General features: G+C 51.6%; 1 protein-coding gene across 1 annotated transcript; it reads right to left on the bottom strand.

Moving 5' to 3' along the window:
* Positions 1 to 2712: 2712 nt before the first annotated feature.
* On the bottom strand, positions 2713 to 15528 carry LOC132578135 (cathelicidin-2-like). Its single transcript, XM_060247990.1, has 4 exons — positions 15335 to 15528; positions 11021 to 11128; positions 4969 to 5052; positions 2713 to 2962 (listed from the first exon to the last, which is right to left on the bottom strand). Exons 1-4 carry the CDS (start codon positions 15509 to 15511, stop codon positions 2852 to 2854), a joined length of 480 nt encoding a protein of 159 aa, XP_060103973.1. The 5' UTR covers positions 15512 to 15528; the 3' UTR covers positions 2713 to 2851.
* Between the last annotated feature and the right edge of the window lie 1026 nt (positions 15529 to 16554).

Here is a 16554-nt window from a genome sequence, read left to right as displayed (position 1 = left end):
AGAGTGTTGGACTGAATGGGCCATTGGCCTGATCCAACATGGCTTCTCTTATGTTCTTATGTGACACAGAGTGTTGGACTGGATGGGCCATTGGCCTGATCCAACAGGGCTTCTCTTATGCTCTTATGTGACACAGAGTGTTGGACTGGATGGGCCATTGGCCTGATCCAACATGGCTTCTCTTATGTTCTTATGTGACACAGAGGGTTGGACTGGATGGGCCATTGGCCTGATCCAACAGGGCTTCTCTTATGTTCTTATGTGACACAGAGTGTTGGACTGGATGGGCCATTGGCCTGATCCAACATGGCTTCTCTTATGTTCTTATGTGACACAGAGTGTTGGACTGGATGGGCCATTGGCCTGATCCAACAGGGCTTCTCTTATGTTCTTATGTGACACAGAGTGCTGGACTGGGTGGGCCATTGGCCTGATCCAACATGGCTTCTCTTATGTTCTTATGTGACACAGAGTGTTGGACTGGATGGGCCATTGGCCTGATCCAACATGGCTTCTCTTATGTTCTTATGTGACACAGAGTGTTGGACTGGATGGGCCATTGGCCTGATCCAACATGGCTTCTCTTATGTTCTTATGTTCATTCCATACAGCTTCCTCCACTTTCCATGACTCTGCCTCCCTCCATTCCCCCTGCTGCAGTGCCCTATGCCCTGCTCAGGTCTCCCAGCTCCAGCTGCCGCTGATGGTGCTTTGGTGGCTCGGCTATGACAAGAAAAGGGGGAGAGAGCAGGCTGCCCACTGAAAGTCAGGGGCAGTGCCCAACAGGCTCCCCTGTGGCTACAGGCTTGAATGTCCAAGAGTCCTTGTATTGTGAGAAAGGGAGAAAAGTACTTCTTTCTCTACCTTCTCCATCCCATGCATAATCTTATAAACCTCTATCATGTCACCCCGCAGTCGATGTTTCTCCAAGCTGAAGAGCCCCAAGCGTTTTAACCTTTCTTCATAGGGAAAGTGTTCCAACTCCATAATCATTCTAGTTGCCCTTTTCTGCACTTTTTACAAAGCTATATCTTTTTTGAGGTGCGGTGACCAGAATTGCACACAGTACTCCAAATGAGACCGCACCATCCATTTATTCAGGGGCTTTATGATACTGGCTGATTTGTTTTCAATTCCCTTCCTAATAATTCCCAGCATGGCGTTGGCCTTTTTTATTGCAATCGCACACTGTTTCGACATTTTCAGTGACTTATCTACTTCTCTCTACCCAATCCATCCCATGTATAATCTTGTCAACCTCTATCATGTCACCCCACAGTCAACATTTCTCCAAGCTAAGGAGCCCCAAGCATTTTAACCTTTCTTCATAGGGAAAGTGTTCCAAACCTTTAATCATTCTAGTTGCCCTTTTCTGGATTTTATACAAGACTTCTTTCAGCAGTAGCTGGTGTAGAGAAGAATAACAGCCGTTTGTAATCTGCAGAATATTCAAGCTATTGCCATGTATGAACGATTTAAATGATTTGAAGCTTGTAGAAGCCTTGTGTGAGACAGGGCAATATGTGCGTCCCTGTTGCGATTTTGCGCTTTGCTGCTATTCGTCTCTACAACGGCTACTGCTGAAAGAAGTCTTGGAGCATTGAACTCTGTTTTCACGACTTGTCTTACCAAGCCCCCGGACTACCACTTTAAAGAATAAGAACATTGGTCGTAAATGGAAGGACCCTGGATTCTGGTGTAATATGCATTGCACTTTTGTATAAGTTCTTTATACCAGGGGTGGCCAATGGTAGCTCTCCAGATGTTTTTTGCCTACAACTCCCATCAGCCCCAGCCAGCATGGCCAATGGCTGGGGCTGATGGAAGTTGTAGGCAAAAAACATCTGGAGAGCCAACGTTCCGTACCCCTGCCCTAGTCCAATCCTTTGGCAACTTGGGGGGTGTTTTGAGGAGAGGCACTGGATGCTATGCTGAAAGAGTGGGTTGGATAAACATCAGGAGCAGAGGTCCATCAGTGGCTCTTAGCCACAGTGTATTGTTGGAACTCTCTGTCTGGGGCAAGTGATGCTCTGTATTCTTGGTGCTTGGGGCGGGGCACAGTAGGAGGGCTTCTGGAGTTCTGGCCCCACTGATGGACCTCCTGATGGCACCTGGGTTTTTTGGCCACTGTGTGGCACAGAGTGCTGGACTGGATGGGCCATAGGCCTGATCCAATAAGGCTTCTCTTATGTTCTTATGTGACTCAGAGTGTTGGACTGGATGGGTCATTGGTCTGATCCAACATGGCTTCTCTTATGTTCTTATGTCTGGGGCAGTGATGCTCTATATTCTTGGTGCTTGGGGGGGGCACAGTAGGAGGGCTTCTAGTGTCCTGGGCCCACTGATGGACCTCCTGATGGTGCCTGGTTTTTTTGGCCACTGTGTGGCACAGAGGGCTGGACTGGATGGGCCATAGGCCTGATCCAGCATGGCTGATGGCTGGGGCTGATGGGAGTTGTAGGCAAAAAAGCATCTGGAGAGCTACGGTTGGCCACCCCTGCTTTATACTATATTGATAAATCCATGAATTTTTTTCATATTTGAGGCTGGTTTATCGTGGATGCCTTAGTGCTTCTTACTTACCCCTCCTGGGGACTGGCAACCCTACAAGAAACAGAGAAACGTGGGAAGAAGCCAGCCTTGGTGGTGGAATCATGTCCCCCAAGCCACATGGCATGTGAATGTGAAAAAAAGTTCTTGCAAATTACAATCTCAGCGGTACATCTTTTATTACTGAAGACTTAGAGGATACCTCAGGGAGGCTCACAAGAAGCCCACAGGCGAAACTCTCGGAGGGCTGCGTATTTGTTGCGGTGCTCCCGGAGGAATTGCCTTTCTCTGCCCTTCCTCGCTATCCGCGCAGCCGCAGGGCTGCCAAACCGATGCTGACCCCGTGCTTCTTGAAAAACCTCTTGGTTTTCCGCCACCACCTTCTTCTGCGGCCCCTGGTGATACGGTCCAGCTGCAATCAGAGAAGGACATACAAGGGTCAGGAGCCGTCTTTGCACATGGTGTGTCACGGTGGGATGGTGGCTCAGTGGTAGAGCATCTGCTTGGTAAGCAGAAGGTCCCAGGTTCAATCCCCGGCATCTCCAACTAAAAAGGGTCCAGGCAAGTAGGTGTGAAAAACCTCTGCTTGAGACCCTGGAGAGCCGCTGCCTGTCTGAGTAGACAAGACTAACTTTGATGGACCGAAGGTCTGATTCAGTATAAGGCAGCTTCATATGTTCATATGTGCACCGACTGCCCGTCTGCTCCCTCCCGGGTACCATTCCAAGGGCTGCTTCTGACCTTTCACGCTAGAAAGTGCTGAAATTTAAGGTGTTAAAAGGACTGGGCCTTTTTCCGTAATTAAGGTTCCTGACTCCAGGTTGGGAAATACCAGGGGATGTTGGGGGCGGGGCCTGAGGAGGGCATAGTTAGGGGATGGGGAGGGACTTCTGTGGGGTAGAATGCCATAGTGCCTACCTTATAGGGGCAGTTTGGTGTAGTGGTTAAGTGTGCGGACACTTATCTGGGAGAACCGGGTTTGATTCCCCACTCCTCCCCTTGCAGCTGCTGGAATGGCCTTGGGTCAGCCATAGCTCTAATAGAGAGCCAGTTGGGTGTACTGGTTAAGTGTGCGGACGCTTATCTGGGAGAACCGGGTTTAATTCCCCACTCCTCCACTTGCACCTGCTGGAATGGCCTTGGGTCAGCCATAGCTCTAATAGAAAGCCAGTTTGGTGTAGTGGTTAAGTGCATGGACTCTTATCTGGGAGAACAGGGTTTGATTCCCCACTCCTCCACTTGCACCTGCTGGAATGGCCTTGGGTCAGCCAGAGCTCTAATAGAGAGCCAGTTGGGTGTAGTGGTTAAGTGCATGGACTCTTATCTGGGAGAACCGGGTTTGATTCCCCACTCCTCCACTTGCACCTGCTGGAATGGCCTTGGGTCAGCCATAGGTATCGCAGAGGTTGGCCTTGAAACAGCAGCTTCTGGGAGAGCCCTCTCAGCCCCACCCGCCTCACAGGGTGTCTGTTGTGGGGGGAGAAAATATATAGAGATTGTCAGCTGCTCTGAGTCTCTGATTCAAAGAGAAGGGCAGGGTATAAATCTACAGTCTTCTTCTTCCAGTTTGGTGTAGTGGTTAAGTGTATGGACTTTTACCCGGGAGAACCGGGTTTGATTCCCCACTCCTCCCCTTGCTGCTGCTGGAATGGCCTTGGGTCAGCCATAGCTCTAATAGAGAGCCAGTTTAGTGTAGTGGTTAAGTGCACGGACTCTTATCTGGGAGAACTGGGTTTGATTCCCCACTCCTCCACTTGCACCTGCTGGAATGGCCTTGGGTCAGCTATAGCTCTTGCAGGAGTTGTCCTTGAAAGGCAGCTGCTGGGAGTGCCCTCTCAGCCCCACCCATCTCACAGGGTTTCTGTTGTGGGGGGAGAAGATATAGGAGATTCTAAGCCGCGGGGTATAAATCTGCAGTCTTCTTCTTCTTCCAGTTTGATGTAGTGGTTAAGTGTGCGGACTCTTATCTGGGAGAATCGGGTTTGATTCCCCACTCCTCCGCTTGCAGCTGCTGGAATGACCTTGGGTTAGCCATAGCCCTGGGGCAGAGGTTGTCCTTGAAAGGGCAGCTTCTGTGAGAGCCCTCTCAGCCCCACTGTTTTTTGTCAGACTGTTTTTTGTCATGCGTTTGGAAGGAAGGTTGGTGGCTGATTCTGGGGGCCAGTCTCACCCTCTCAGCCTGACCTACCTCGCAGGGTGGTTGTGAGGAGAGGAGAGCGAGGGAAGCTGCTTTCTGTTCTCATTGAAGAGAAAGGTGGGATACAAAGGAATGAAATAAATAATATCTCCAAGACAGACTCGGGAATCCACCTTTGCTGGGATCTGCCTCCCCCTCCCCAACTCCCCTTGCGCCAGCATGCCGGGCCTGAGTGCGAAAGAAGAAACAGAGAAGGTCATTTAAGGTAGCCAAGGAAATACCTCCTGATCCGCATCTTCACACTGGACCATGATCACCGGCTGATTCTCTTGGGCAGAATAGAACCCAGAGCAGTCCCGGTCAACCTGCCGAAGCAAAGGACAGGCATCAGCCACTTGCGAGCCCTGAGTTCAAGAGCTGCATGCACGCGCACACACAACTTCCCGACAGAAAAAGGGCTCAGAGTGGGTTTAAGATTGGCTGTGCTAGTTGCAGCAGTCAACCATTCTTGCCAGCATGGGGCAGTCCCAGGTCATGCAGTGCCAGTCAGGAGGGGGGCACATGGGGCTGGATTCTGCCAAGGGAAGATGCCACCATGAGCAGAAGGGATCTGGGTGATCCAGCCCAAGGCACTTCTGGCCCCCATGAATTCCTCCCCCCATCAAGGAAAGGAAAGGTCCCCTGTGCAAGCACCAGTCGTTTCTGACTCTGGGGTGACGTTGCTTTCACGTTTTCACGGCAGACTTTTGACGGGGTGGTTTGCCATTGCCTTCCCCAGTCTTTTACACTTTCCCCCCAGCAAGCTGGGGATTCCTTTGACCGACCTCAGAAGGATGGACAGCTGAGACCATCCTTGGGCCGGCTACCTGAATCCAGCTTCCGCCAGAATCGAACCCAGGTCTTGAGCAGAGAGTTCAGACCACAGTAATGCAGTACTGCTGCTTTACCACTCTGCGCCACGGGGCTGCTGAATGCTAAAAGGGAAGGAAAGGTCCCCTGTGCAAGCACCAATCATTTCCGACTCTGGGGTGATGTTGCTTTCACAATGTTTTCACAGCAGACTTTTGACGGGGTGGTTTGCCATTGCCTTCCCCAGTCATCTATGCTTTCCCCGCAGCAAGCTGGGGACTCATTTTACCCACCTCGGAAGGCTGAGTCAACCTTGGGCCGGCTACCTGAACCAGCTTCCGCCAGAATCGCAGGTCGTAAGCAGAGAGTTCAGACCACAGTACTGCAGTACTGCTGTTTAACCGCTCTGCACCCCGGGCCCCCACCACCACCACCAGCAAAAGAGCTCCAAATTTTGCTCAAGGAAAGAGCCTTTTTCACACTGCATCTTTCCTGCACATAGGGTTCCCAACTTCCAGGCAGGGTCAGATCTAAGGCGGGGAGAGGGGGTTTCTTGCCCCCGGTGCTGCCTGGGGGGGGGGGGGACGCTGAACTGGGTGCTCTTGGGAGGGAGGGGCAAAACTAGCACCCCCGCACCCCCGATTTGCCTCCCTCCCTGCTTAAAGATCCCAGCTGGCCTATAATTGGGGAGGGAAACAAATCTGGCGTACTTTCCCCACCTCTCCTACTCACGGGGTGCAGAGACAGCCAAAGAAGGAGCCGTGTGCTCCAGATCTACCTCCCTCCCTATTCAAAGACCCCACCGGCCAGGTGGCCGGCATGGTATTTAAATGCAGAGGGAGGCAAATCTGCGGATTTTTTCGTTACCTCCGCGCCTGGCAAGGTGCAGAGGCTGTGCAAGAAGCAGCCCTGTTGTGTACCAGACTCAAGTAAGGACTTGGATGGGTGTTCCTGCTTGGGGACTTGGGAACGATGGGAACCAATCACGGGCCCCCTGCTGGTTTGAATGGTCCAATAACACGTGTGCACGGGAACCCTGTTTTTATATATAGTTGGCCCTGTTCTCCAGTCTGGAGAGCCAGTTTGGTGTAGTGGTTGAGTGTGCAGACTCTTATCGGGGAGAACCGGGTTTGATCCCCCACTCCTCCACTTGCAGCTGCTGGAATGGCCTTGGGTCAGCCATAGCTCTAATAGAGAGCCAGTTTGGTGTAGTGGTTAAGTGTGCAGACTCTTATCTGGGAGAACCGGGTTTGATCCCCCACTCCTCCCCTTGCAGCTGCTGGAATGGCCTTGGGTCAGCCATAGCTCTAATAGAGAGCCAGTTTGGTGTAGTGGTTAAGTGTGCAGACTCTTATCTGGGAGAACCGGGTTTGATCCCCCACTCCTCCACTTGCAGCTGCTGGAATGGCCTTGGGTCAGCCATAGCTCTAATAGAGAGCCAGTTTGGTGTAGTGGTTAAGTGTGCAGACTCTTATCTGGGAGAACCGGGTTTGATTCCCCACTCCTCCCCTTGCAGCTGCTGGAATGGCCTTGGGTCAGCCAGAGCTCTAATAGAGAGCCAGTTGGGTGTAGTGGTTAAGTGTGCGGACTCTTATCTGGGAGAACCGGGTTTGATCCCCCACTCCTCCACTTGCAGCTGCTGGAATGGCCTTGGGTCAGCCATAGCTCTTGCAGAGGTTGTCCTTGAAAGGGCAGTTGCTGTGAGAGTCCTCTCAACCCCACCCACCTCACAGGGTGTCTGTTGTGGGGGAAGAAGATAAAGGAGATTGTGAGCCCCTCTGAGTCTCTTTGGAGTAGAGGGTGGGATATAAATCCAATATCTTCATCTACCTCACAGAGTGTCTGTTGTGGGGGAGGAGGGGAAAGGAGATTGTGAGCAGCTCTGAGACTCTTCGGAGTGGAGGGCAGGATATAAATCTAATATCTTCATCTACCTCACAGGGTGTCTGTTGTGGGGGAGGAAGGGAAAGGAGATTGTGAGCCGCTCTGAGACTCTTCGGAGTGGAGGGCAGGATATAAATCCAATATCTTCATCTACCTCACAGGGTGTCTGTTGTGGGGGAGGAAGGGAAAGGAGATTGTGAGCCGCTCTGAGACTCTTCGGAGTGGAGGGCGGGATATAAATCCAATCTCTTCATCTACCTCACAGGGTGTCTGTTGTGGGGGAGGAAGGTAAAGGAGATTGTGAGCCGCTCTGAGACTCTTCGGAGCGGAGGGTGGGATATAAATCCAATATCTTCATCTACCTCACAGGGTGTCTGTTGTGGGGGAGGAAGGGAAAGGAGATTGTGAGCCGCTCTGAGACTCTTCGGAGCGGAGGGTGGGATATAAATCCAATATCTTCATCTACCTCACAGGGTGTCTGTTGTGGGGGAGGAAGGGAAAGGAGATTGTGAGCCGCTCTGAGACTCTTCGGAGTGGAGGGCGGGATATAAATCCAATATCTTCATCTACCTCACAGGGTGTCTGTTGTGGGGGAGGAAGGGAAAGGAGATTGTGAGCCGCTCTGAGACTCTTCGGAGTGGAGGGTGGGATATAAATCTAATATCTTCATCTACCTCACAGGGTGTCTGTTGTGGGGGAGGGAGATAAAGGAGATTGTGAGCCGCTCGGAGACTCTTGAGTGCAGGGCGGGATATAAATCCAATGTCTTAGAGACTCCGCCGGCCACCTGGTCGCCGGTGGGGTCTTCAAATAGGGAGAGAGGCGAATCTGCTGCTTCTTTCCTCGCCTCACTGCCTGGCAAGGGGGAGAGGCGAAGCAGCCCCGTGTTTCAGATCTGCCTCCCTCCCCATTTAAAGCATCTTTAAATGGGGAGGGAGGCAAATCTGCTGCTTCTTTTGTCACAAAAGGAGCAGAGGTGGTGAAAGAAGCAACCCCGCTTCCCAGATCTGCATCCCGCCCCCCCAACCGCCAGGATCTTTAAATGAAGAGGGAGGCAGTGAAAACAGCCCCTCATCCCCTGGCCCGCAAAGGTTTTAAATGGGGGGGGGGGGCAGGACCGAATCTACACATTTTTGAGGGGGGGGGCAAAATTAAAAAATGACACCCCCTTATGGGCCCATAGAATATAATGGACTCTATACCCAATTTGGCGCCCCCCTCTGTCGGCTTCCGGGGCAAGCACCCCCCCTCTGCCCCCCACCCCAGATCCAGCACTGTGGGGAGGCAAACTGTGGGGAGGCTTTCACCCCTCTCCGCAAGGCAAAGAGGGGCAAAAGCAGCCCCAAGGTTCCCCCTGAGTGAGCACTCTAGCACTGATGCGGCCCACCTCCCACCGCATTTTTGAGTGGGGGTGCATTTTTTACTCTTGCCCCCACTAAAAAAAAAAATGTAGATCCGGCCCTACCTCCAGATTGGGTCTGGGGATTTATTTCCAGGAGTTATAGCTTATCTCTGATGACAGAGATAATCTTCCTTGGAGAAAATAGCTGTTTTGGAGGTTTCCATTATGGCATGATACCCCACTGAATTCCATCCCCCCCCCCCAGCAAAAAAAAAAAAACCTCCCACTGTATCCAGGCTCTGCCCCCAAATCTTCAGTAATTTCTAGGGTTGCCAAGTCTAGTTCAAGAAATATCTGGGGACTTTGGGGGTGGAGCCAGGAGACATTGGGGGTGGAGCCATAAGCAAAGTTGTGACAAGCACAATTGAATTCCAAAGGGAGTTCTGGCCATCACATTTAAAGGATCCGCACACCTTTAAATGCCTTCCTTGAATTTAAAAAGGTAAAGGTAGTGCCCTGTGCAAGCACCAGTCGTTTCCGACTCTGGGGCGACGTCGCTTTCACAACGTTTTCACGGCAGACTTTTTACGGGGTGGTTTGCCATTGCCTTCCCCAGTCATCTACGCTTCCCCCCGCCCCCCGCCAAACAAGCTGGGGACTCATTTGACCGACCTCGGAAGGATGGAAGGCTGAGTCCACCTGGAGCCAGCTATCTGAACCAACTTTTCGCTGGGATCGAACTCAGGTTGTGAGCAGAGGGCTCCGACTGCAGTACTGCAGCTTTACCACCCTGCGCCACGGAGTTCTTAGCTCCTTGAATTTAGGGGGAGGTATTTGTGAGTTTCCTGCATTGTGTAGGGGGTTGGACTAGATGACCCTGGAGGTCCCTTCCAACTCTAGGATTCTAAGATCCTGTGAATTTAGGGGGAGGTGTTTGTGAGTTTCCTGCATTGTGTAGGGGGTTGGACTAGATGACCCTGGAGGTCCCTTCCAACTCTATGCTTCTAGAATTCTACATTAGAAATAATGAAGGATAGGGGCACCTTCTTTTGGGGCTCATAGAATTGGAACCCCTGGTCCAATCTTTTTGAAACCTGGAAAGCATTTTGAGGAGAGTCATCAGATGCTATGCTGAAAATTTGGTGCCTCTACCTCAAAAAAACAGCCCCTCCAGAGTCCCAGATACCCCCAGATCAATTCTCCATTATACCCTATGGGAATTGATCTCCGTAGGGACTAATGAAGAGCCCAGCAGAGATTTCCCTCCCCCCTGCCCGTTTCTGACGACTCTGAAGCGGGGGAGGGCCTGCTCCCGCCTGGGGATTGGCATCTCCACTCACGAGTTGCTGAGCTAAGTTCCAACTTCTTCAAAGTCACACAGAACAGCCAAAGGTTCAAGTTTACCTTCCTATGCAAAGGACCTCTGAAAAGATTGTGCAACCAACGGAGGGTCTGGGCTGCTTTCACAGCCCCTGGGAGCAGCCACGTTGTTCTGCCTGCTCTCCCCCGCCCCCCTTCAGCCTTAAAGGCACAGACACCCCATCCCAAGAGGAAGCCTTGCCAAGCGGAGTCTGAAGCCTCCAGAGGTGGAAAGGCACATGGTGGCTGTGGGGGTGGGGCTTTCCTCCTGCTGGCCAGCTGATTGGGAGCAGGAAGGAGCCTGGGAAAGCGGAAGAACCCCCGCTGGGACTTGGGGATTGGCAAGCCTAGTAATTTCCCAGTCTGGAGTTGGCAAGTCTACCTGCATCCCCCCACCCACCCACAGCCCCCAATTTTGTTTTTTGGATTGAACCAACCCCCAGTCTGAGGAAAAGTTCTGGAGACTCCCAAAGACCCCAACATGGATGGACCAGGTTAGCCCAACCTCATCAGATCTCAGAAGCTGAGCAGGGTCAGCCCTAGTTAGAACTTGGAAGGGAGACCTCCCAAGGAAGTCTAGGGCAGCTACACAGAGGCAGACAGCGGCAAGCTACCACCGAATGTTTCTTGCCTCGAAAACCCCACGATGCCCCTTTCCACCCCCACCAATAAAGGGTACTTTTGGGGAATTTACGCAGTACGTTAACCTCTGTTCTTTGCTTTAGTAATAGACGGATGAGTGGGGGTGTCTCTTCTGGCAAAGGCTGCCAGCATGTGAGTTCCCTACCACACCCCACAGTGTCAGGCAGAACACCACCCCCTTTCTCATCGCATGCCAGCCATTCAGGCGTAGAAGCCATGGCAGTAAGAACTGGGCCCCACAGAGGACCCCCCCTTACCCCATTCTCTTTTTCCTCACACTGGGTCACATCCCGGTTCTCGTCCGCTCTGCAAACAGTCTCTTTGATGGAGAATTTCAGGGGCTGGATGGTTTGAGTTGAAGGATCCTGCAAAGACATTCAATCCAGAGATCAGTTGTGTCTACAGAGGGGGGCACAGATACTTGGGTCCATGGGACAAGAGCTTGGGTCCTGTCTGGAGAAGCTGGGGGCTTCCAAGCCTTGATCTGGATGGGTGTCCCTGGAAAAAGAAGAAGAGGAAAAAGGAGAAGGAAAAGAAGAGGATGAGAAGGAGAAGAAGAGAAGGAGAAGAAGAGGAGAAGGAGAAGAAGAGGAGAAGAAGAAGAAGGAGAAGAAGAGGAGGAGAAGAAGAGAAGGAGAAAGAGAAAGAGAAGGAGAGATTGTATTTATACCCCACCCTTTACTACCAAAAGGAGTCTCAGAGCACCTTACAATCTCCTTTACCTTCCCCTTCCCACAGTAGGCACCCTGTGAGGTGGGTGGGGCTGAGAGAGCTCTTACAGAAGCTGCCATTTCAAGGACAACTCCTACAAGAGCTATGGCTGACCCCAGGCCATTCCAGCAGCTGCAAGTGGAGGAGTGGGGAATCAAACCAGATTCCCCCAGATAAGATAACGCACACTTAACCACTACGTCAAACTGGCATTGGGAATCAAACATAAGAGACCATAAGAGAAGCCATGAAGCCCATCCATTCCAACACAGTGGCCACATTCCAGGGGCCATCAGCAAGTCAACCAGCAGGGTCAGAACTCAAGAAGCCCTCCTACTGTTCTCCCCCCCACCCAAGCACCAAGGAGGGGTAAAGAGAAGAGGACAGGAGCTTCTCCACTGGCATAAGAATGTAAGAACATGAGAAAAGGCCTGCTGGGTCAGACCAGGGAGGGTCCATCTAGTCCAGCCTCCTGTCTCACACAGTGGCCAGCCAGTTCCTCTGGAGGGCCAACAACAGGGCAGAGAGGCCAAGGCCTTCCCCTGAGAAGAACATCAGAAGAGCCCTGCTGGATCACACCAGGGAGGGTCCATCTAGTCCAGCCTCCTGTCTCACACAGGGGCCAACCAGTTCCTCTGGAGGGCCAACAACAGGCCAGAGAGGCCGAAGCGTTCCCCTGAGAAGAACATCAGAAGAGCCCTGCTGGATCACACCAGGGAGAGTCCATCTAGTCCAGCCTCCTGTCTCACACAGTGGCCAGCCAGTTCCTCTGGAGGGCCAGCAACAGGGCAGAGAGGCCAAGGCCTTCCCCTGAGAAGAACATCAGAAGAGCCCTGCTGGATCACACCAGGGAGAGTCCATCTAGTCCAGCCTCCTGTTTCACACAGCAGCCAACTAATTCCTCTGGAGGGCCAACAAAAGGGCAGAGAGGCCTTTCCTTGATGTTGCCTCCTGGCTCTGGGATTCAGAGGCTTCGTTCCCCTGAGTGTGGACTGTGGAGATTGCCCTCAGTCACCATGGCTAGTAGACTTCTCCTGCATGAATTTGTCTAATCTCCTTTTAAGACAGTCTGTTCCTGTGGCCATCACTCCATCCTTGGGCAGTGAATGCCACACTTTAATCATAGCATTTTAATCAAAGCCAAGACCATGTTGAGAAGATATCTCTCCCCTAGAAGAAGGGAGAGGAGAGGGAAGGGAAGGGATTGGCGGATTGTTCTATCCTGTCCTCATAGAGCCACGCCCCAGTCCCAGATAGGGTTGCCCGGTTCTACTAAAGAAATATCTGGGGACTTTGGGGCGGAACCAGGAGATTTGGGGGGGTGGAGCTAGGAGCAAGGGTGTGACAAGCACGATTGGACTCCAAAGTAAGTTCTGGCCATTACATTGAAAGGGACTGCATTTCTCTTAAATGACTTCAATCCATTTGGAAATAATGAAAGATAGGAGCACTTTCTTTCGAGGCTCAAAGAACTGGACCCTCCTGGTTTGGTGTATTGTAGAGCCAGTTGGGTGTAGTGGTTAAGTGTGCGGACTCTTATCTGGGAGAACCGGGTTTGATTCCCCACTCCTCCACTTGCACCTGCTGGAATGGCCTTGGGTCAGCCAGAGCTCTAATAGAGAGCCAGTTGGGTGTAGTGGTTAAGTGTGCGGACTCTTATCTGGGAGAACCGGGTTTGATTCCCCACTCCTCCACTTGCACCTGCTGGAATGGCCTTGGGTCAGCCAGAGCTCTAATAGAGAGCCAGTCTGGTGTAGTGGTGAAGTGTGTGGACTCTTATCTGGGAGAACCGGGTTTGATTCCCCACTCCTCCACTCGCACCTGCTGGAATGGCCTTGGGTCAGCCAGAGCTCTAATAGAGAGCCAGTTGGGTGTAGTGGTTAAGTGTGTGGACTCTTGTCTGGGAGAACCGGGTTTGATTCCCCACTCCTCCACTTGCACCTGCTGGAATGGCCTTGGGTCAGCCAGAGCTCTAATAGAGAGCCAGTTGGGTGTAGTGGTTAAGTGTGCGGACTCTTATCTGGGAGAACCGGGTTTGATTCCCCACTCCTCCACTTGCACCTGCTGGAATGGCCTTGGGTCAGCCAGAGCTCTAATAGAGAGCCAGTCTGGTGTAGTGGTGAAGTGTGCGGACTCTTATCTGGGAAAACTGGGTTTGATTCCCCACTGCTCCACTTACAGCTGCTGGAATGGACTTGGGTCAGCCATAGCTCTAATAGAGAGCCAGTTTGGTGTAGTGGTTCACTGTGCGGACTCTTATCTGGGGGAACCGGATTTGATTCCCCACTCCTCCACTTGCACCTGCTGAGATAGCCTTGGGTCAGCCATAGGTTTCACAGAAGCTGTCCTTGAAATGGCAGCTGCTGTGAGAGCCCTCTCAGCCCCACCTACCTCACAGGGTGTTTGTTGTGGGGTGGGAAGGTAGAGGAGATTGTGACCGCTCTGAGATTCAGAGTATTCAAAATCTTCTTCATCATCTTTTTGAAACCTAGGGGGTGTTTTGAGGAGAGGCACTTAATGCTACATGAAAAATTGGTGCCTCGACTTCAAAAAACAGCCTCCTCCCCCCCCCCGCCCCCGCAGAGCCCCAGATACCCATGGATCAATTCTCCATTATACCCTATGGGAATCGGTCTCCACAGAGAATAATGGAGTGCCCAGCAGACATTTCCCTCTCCCCCCCCCCTCTGCTTTCTGATGACCCTGAAGCGGGGGGAGGGCCTCTAAACTGGGGGAATCCCCTGTCCCCACCTGGGGATTAGTAACAACTGAAATACACCACTTATATATTGCAAATAATTGCTCCACAGATATTTCTTATATCCTATTCATGTATTCCTCACCAAAATTCTTACAAATGTCCATGAACACAGCACAACTCAAAATACAAATTAATTTCCAATCGCTGTAATGGTACCAAAGTGTTAGCGATTGGAAATTAATTTGTATTTTGAGTTGTGCTGTGTTCATGGGCATTTGTAAGAATTTTGGTGAAGAATACAAGAAGAAGAAGAAGAAGAAGAAGAAGAAGAAGAAGAAGAAGAAGAAGAAGAAGAAGAAGAAGAAGAAGAAGAAGAAGAAGAAGAAGAAGAAGAAGAAGAAGAAGAAGAAAGGTCAAGGTATTCCCCTGTGCAAGCACCAGTCATTTCCGACTCTGGGGTGACGTCGCATCACAACGTTTCACGGCAGACTTTTTACGGGGTGGTTTGCCATTGCCTTCCCCAGTCATCTACACTTCCCCCCACCCACCCCTAGCAAGCTGGGTACTCATTTTACATGGAAAGGTGAGTCAAACTTTAGCTGGCTACCTGAACCCAGCTTCTGCTGGGATCGAACTCAGGTCATGTGCAGAGGGCTCCAACTGCAGTACTTTAGCTTTACCACTCTGCACCACGGGGCTCTTAAGGTAAAGGTAGACCCCTGTGCAAGCACCTCTCGTTTCCGACTCTGGGGTGACGTTGCTTTCACAACATTTTCACGGCAGACTTTTTACGGGGTGGTTTGCCATTGCCTTCCCCAGTCCTCTACGCTTTCCCCACAGCAAGCTGGGGACTCATTTGACCCACCTCAGAAGGATGGAAGGCTGAGTCAACCTGGAGCCAGCTACCTGAACCCAGCTTCCACTGGGATTGAACTCAGGTCATGAGCAGAGGGCTCCAACGGCCGTACTGCAGCTTTACCACTCGGCGCCGTGGGGCTCTTAATACATGAATAGGATATAAGAAATATCTGCGCAGCAATTATTTGCAATATATAAGTAACGCAGCGGTTTGCTTCAGTTGTTACTAATCAATGCATAGTGGCTTCCGGTTTTGCCCACCTTGGGACTGGCAAGCCTATCAAGTCCCAGAGTTACTCACCCAGTCTGGCTGAGGTTCAGCTTCCAGCAGCCGAAAGGCATTCTCCGAGCCCAGCTCCTGGTTGTAGTTGTCAATGGCAGAAGCCAAAACTTGCTCGTAGCTGAGGAGGGTGGGCGTGGTGGGGTCTGCCACGACTACCCCCACCAACACCAGCATCGGTGCCCAGCAGTTCTGCATCTTGGCTTCAAGTGGGTGATGCCTAACTTCTAACCTGGCTCACGACTGCTTTTTTATACCCTTCTCCCAGCGGGCCTGGCACCCGCTGGGCTAACGTCCCCTGGCTGTGGAAATGCTCGTGGTTGGCCAATTTGCCCATGGGGGATAACAGTTGGATGGGGGGAGAGGAACTGCTGAAATCCTGGTCTCCGCTTGCAAAACAGTCCACGAGGGGGGCTTTGGGAAGGGAGGGGGCTTTGCGTTAGGAAAGGCTGATGCAAGAGAGAAGGCCATTTCCTGCTGGATCAGGGGCTGAATCGATGGGTCCCTCTCCCAAGCTATCGGTTCAGTGGGAGAAAGCACGGCTGCTACATTCACAACCCACTGGGAAGTTTCTCCTGTGAAAGACCCTTGACGTGAGTAGGGCTGCACACAAGTCGCAACGACAGTAGAAGATAGAAACGGGACACAGGATGATCTTGAAAGGCCGTGAAACTGGGCTAAAACCAATAAAATGAATTGTCACAGGGATAAATGTCAAGTTCTGCATTTAGGTAGGGAAAAATCCCATGCATAGCTATAGGATGATCTAGGGGTCTTAGTGGACCATATGCTGAACATGAGTCAACAGTGTGACGCGTTGGCTAAAAAGGCAAATCCAATTTTGGGCTGTTATCGACAGAAGTCTAGTGTCCACATCATATGAAGGGATGGTATCGCTTTACTCTGCTCTGGTAAGACCTCACCTGGAGTATTGTGTTTAGCTTTGGGCACCACATTTTAAGAAGGATATAGACAATATAGAACAGGTCCAGAGGAGGGAGACGAAGATGGTGAGGGGTCTGGAGACCAAGTCCAATGAAGAAAGGCTGAAGGAGCTGGGGATGTTTAGCCTGGAGAGGAGGCGGCTGAGAGGTGATAGAATCACCATCTTCAAGGACTCGAAAGGCTGTCCTCTAGAGGATGGGGTGGAATTGTTTTCTGTGGCCCCAGAAGGCAGAACCAGAACCAATGGGTTGAAATTAAATCAGAAGAGTTTCCGGCTCAACATTACGAAGAACTTC

The sequence above is a fragment of the Heteronotia binoei genome, chromosome 10 (genome assembly GCF_032191835.1).
Source record: "Heteronotia binoei isolate CCM8104 ecotype False Entrance Well chromosome 10, APGP_CSIRO_Hbin_v1, whole genome shotgun sequence".
Taxonomy (NCBI): domain Eukaryota; kingdom Metazoa; phylum Chordata; class Lepidosauria; order Squamata; family Gekkonidae; genus Heteronotia; species Heteronotia binoei.
Note: the sequence above shows the minus strand (reverse complement) of the source record. Positions and strands in the feature narration are given on the sequence as shown.

Coding starts and splice junctions, on each gene's coding strand:
- LOC132578135 (XM_060247990.1), bottom strand. CDS start 15,511: ATGCAGAACTGCTGGGCACCGATGCTGGTGTTGGTGGGGGTAGTCGTG. Junction 11,129..15,334: donor CTGAACCTCAGCCAGACTGG/GTGAGTAACTCT, acceptor ATGTCTTTGCAG/GATCCTTCAACTCAAACCAT. Junction 5,053..11,020: donor GTGAGGAAAAAGAGAATGGG/GTAAGGGGGGGT, acceptor TTGCTTCGGCAG/GTTGACCGGGACTGCTCTGG.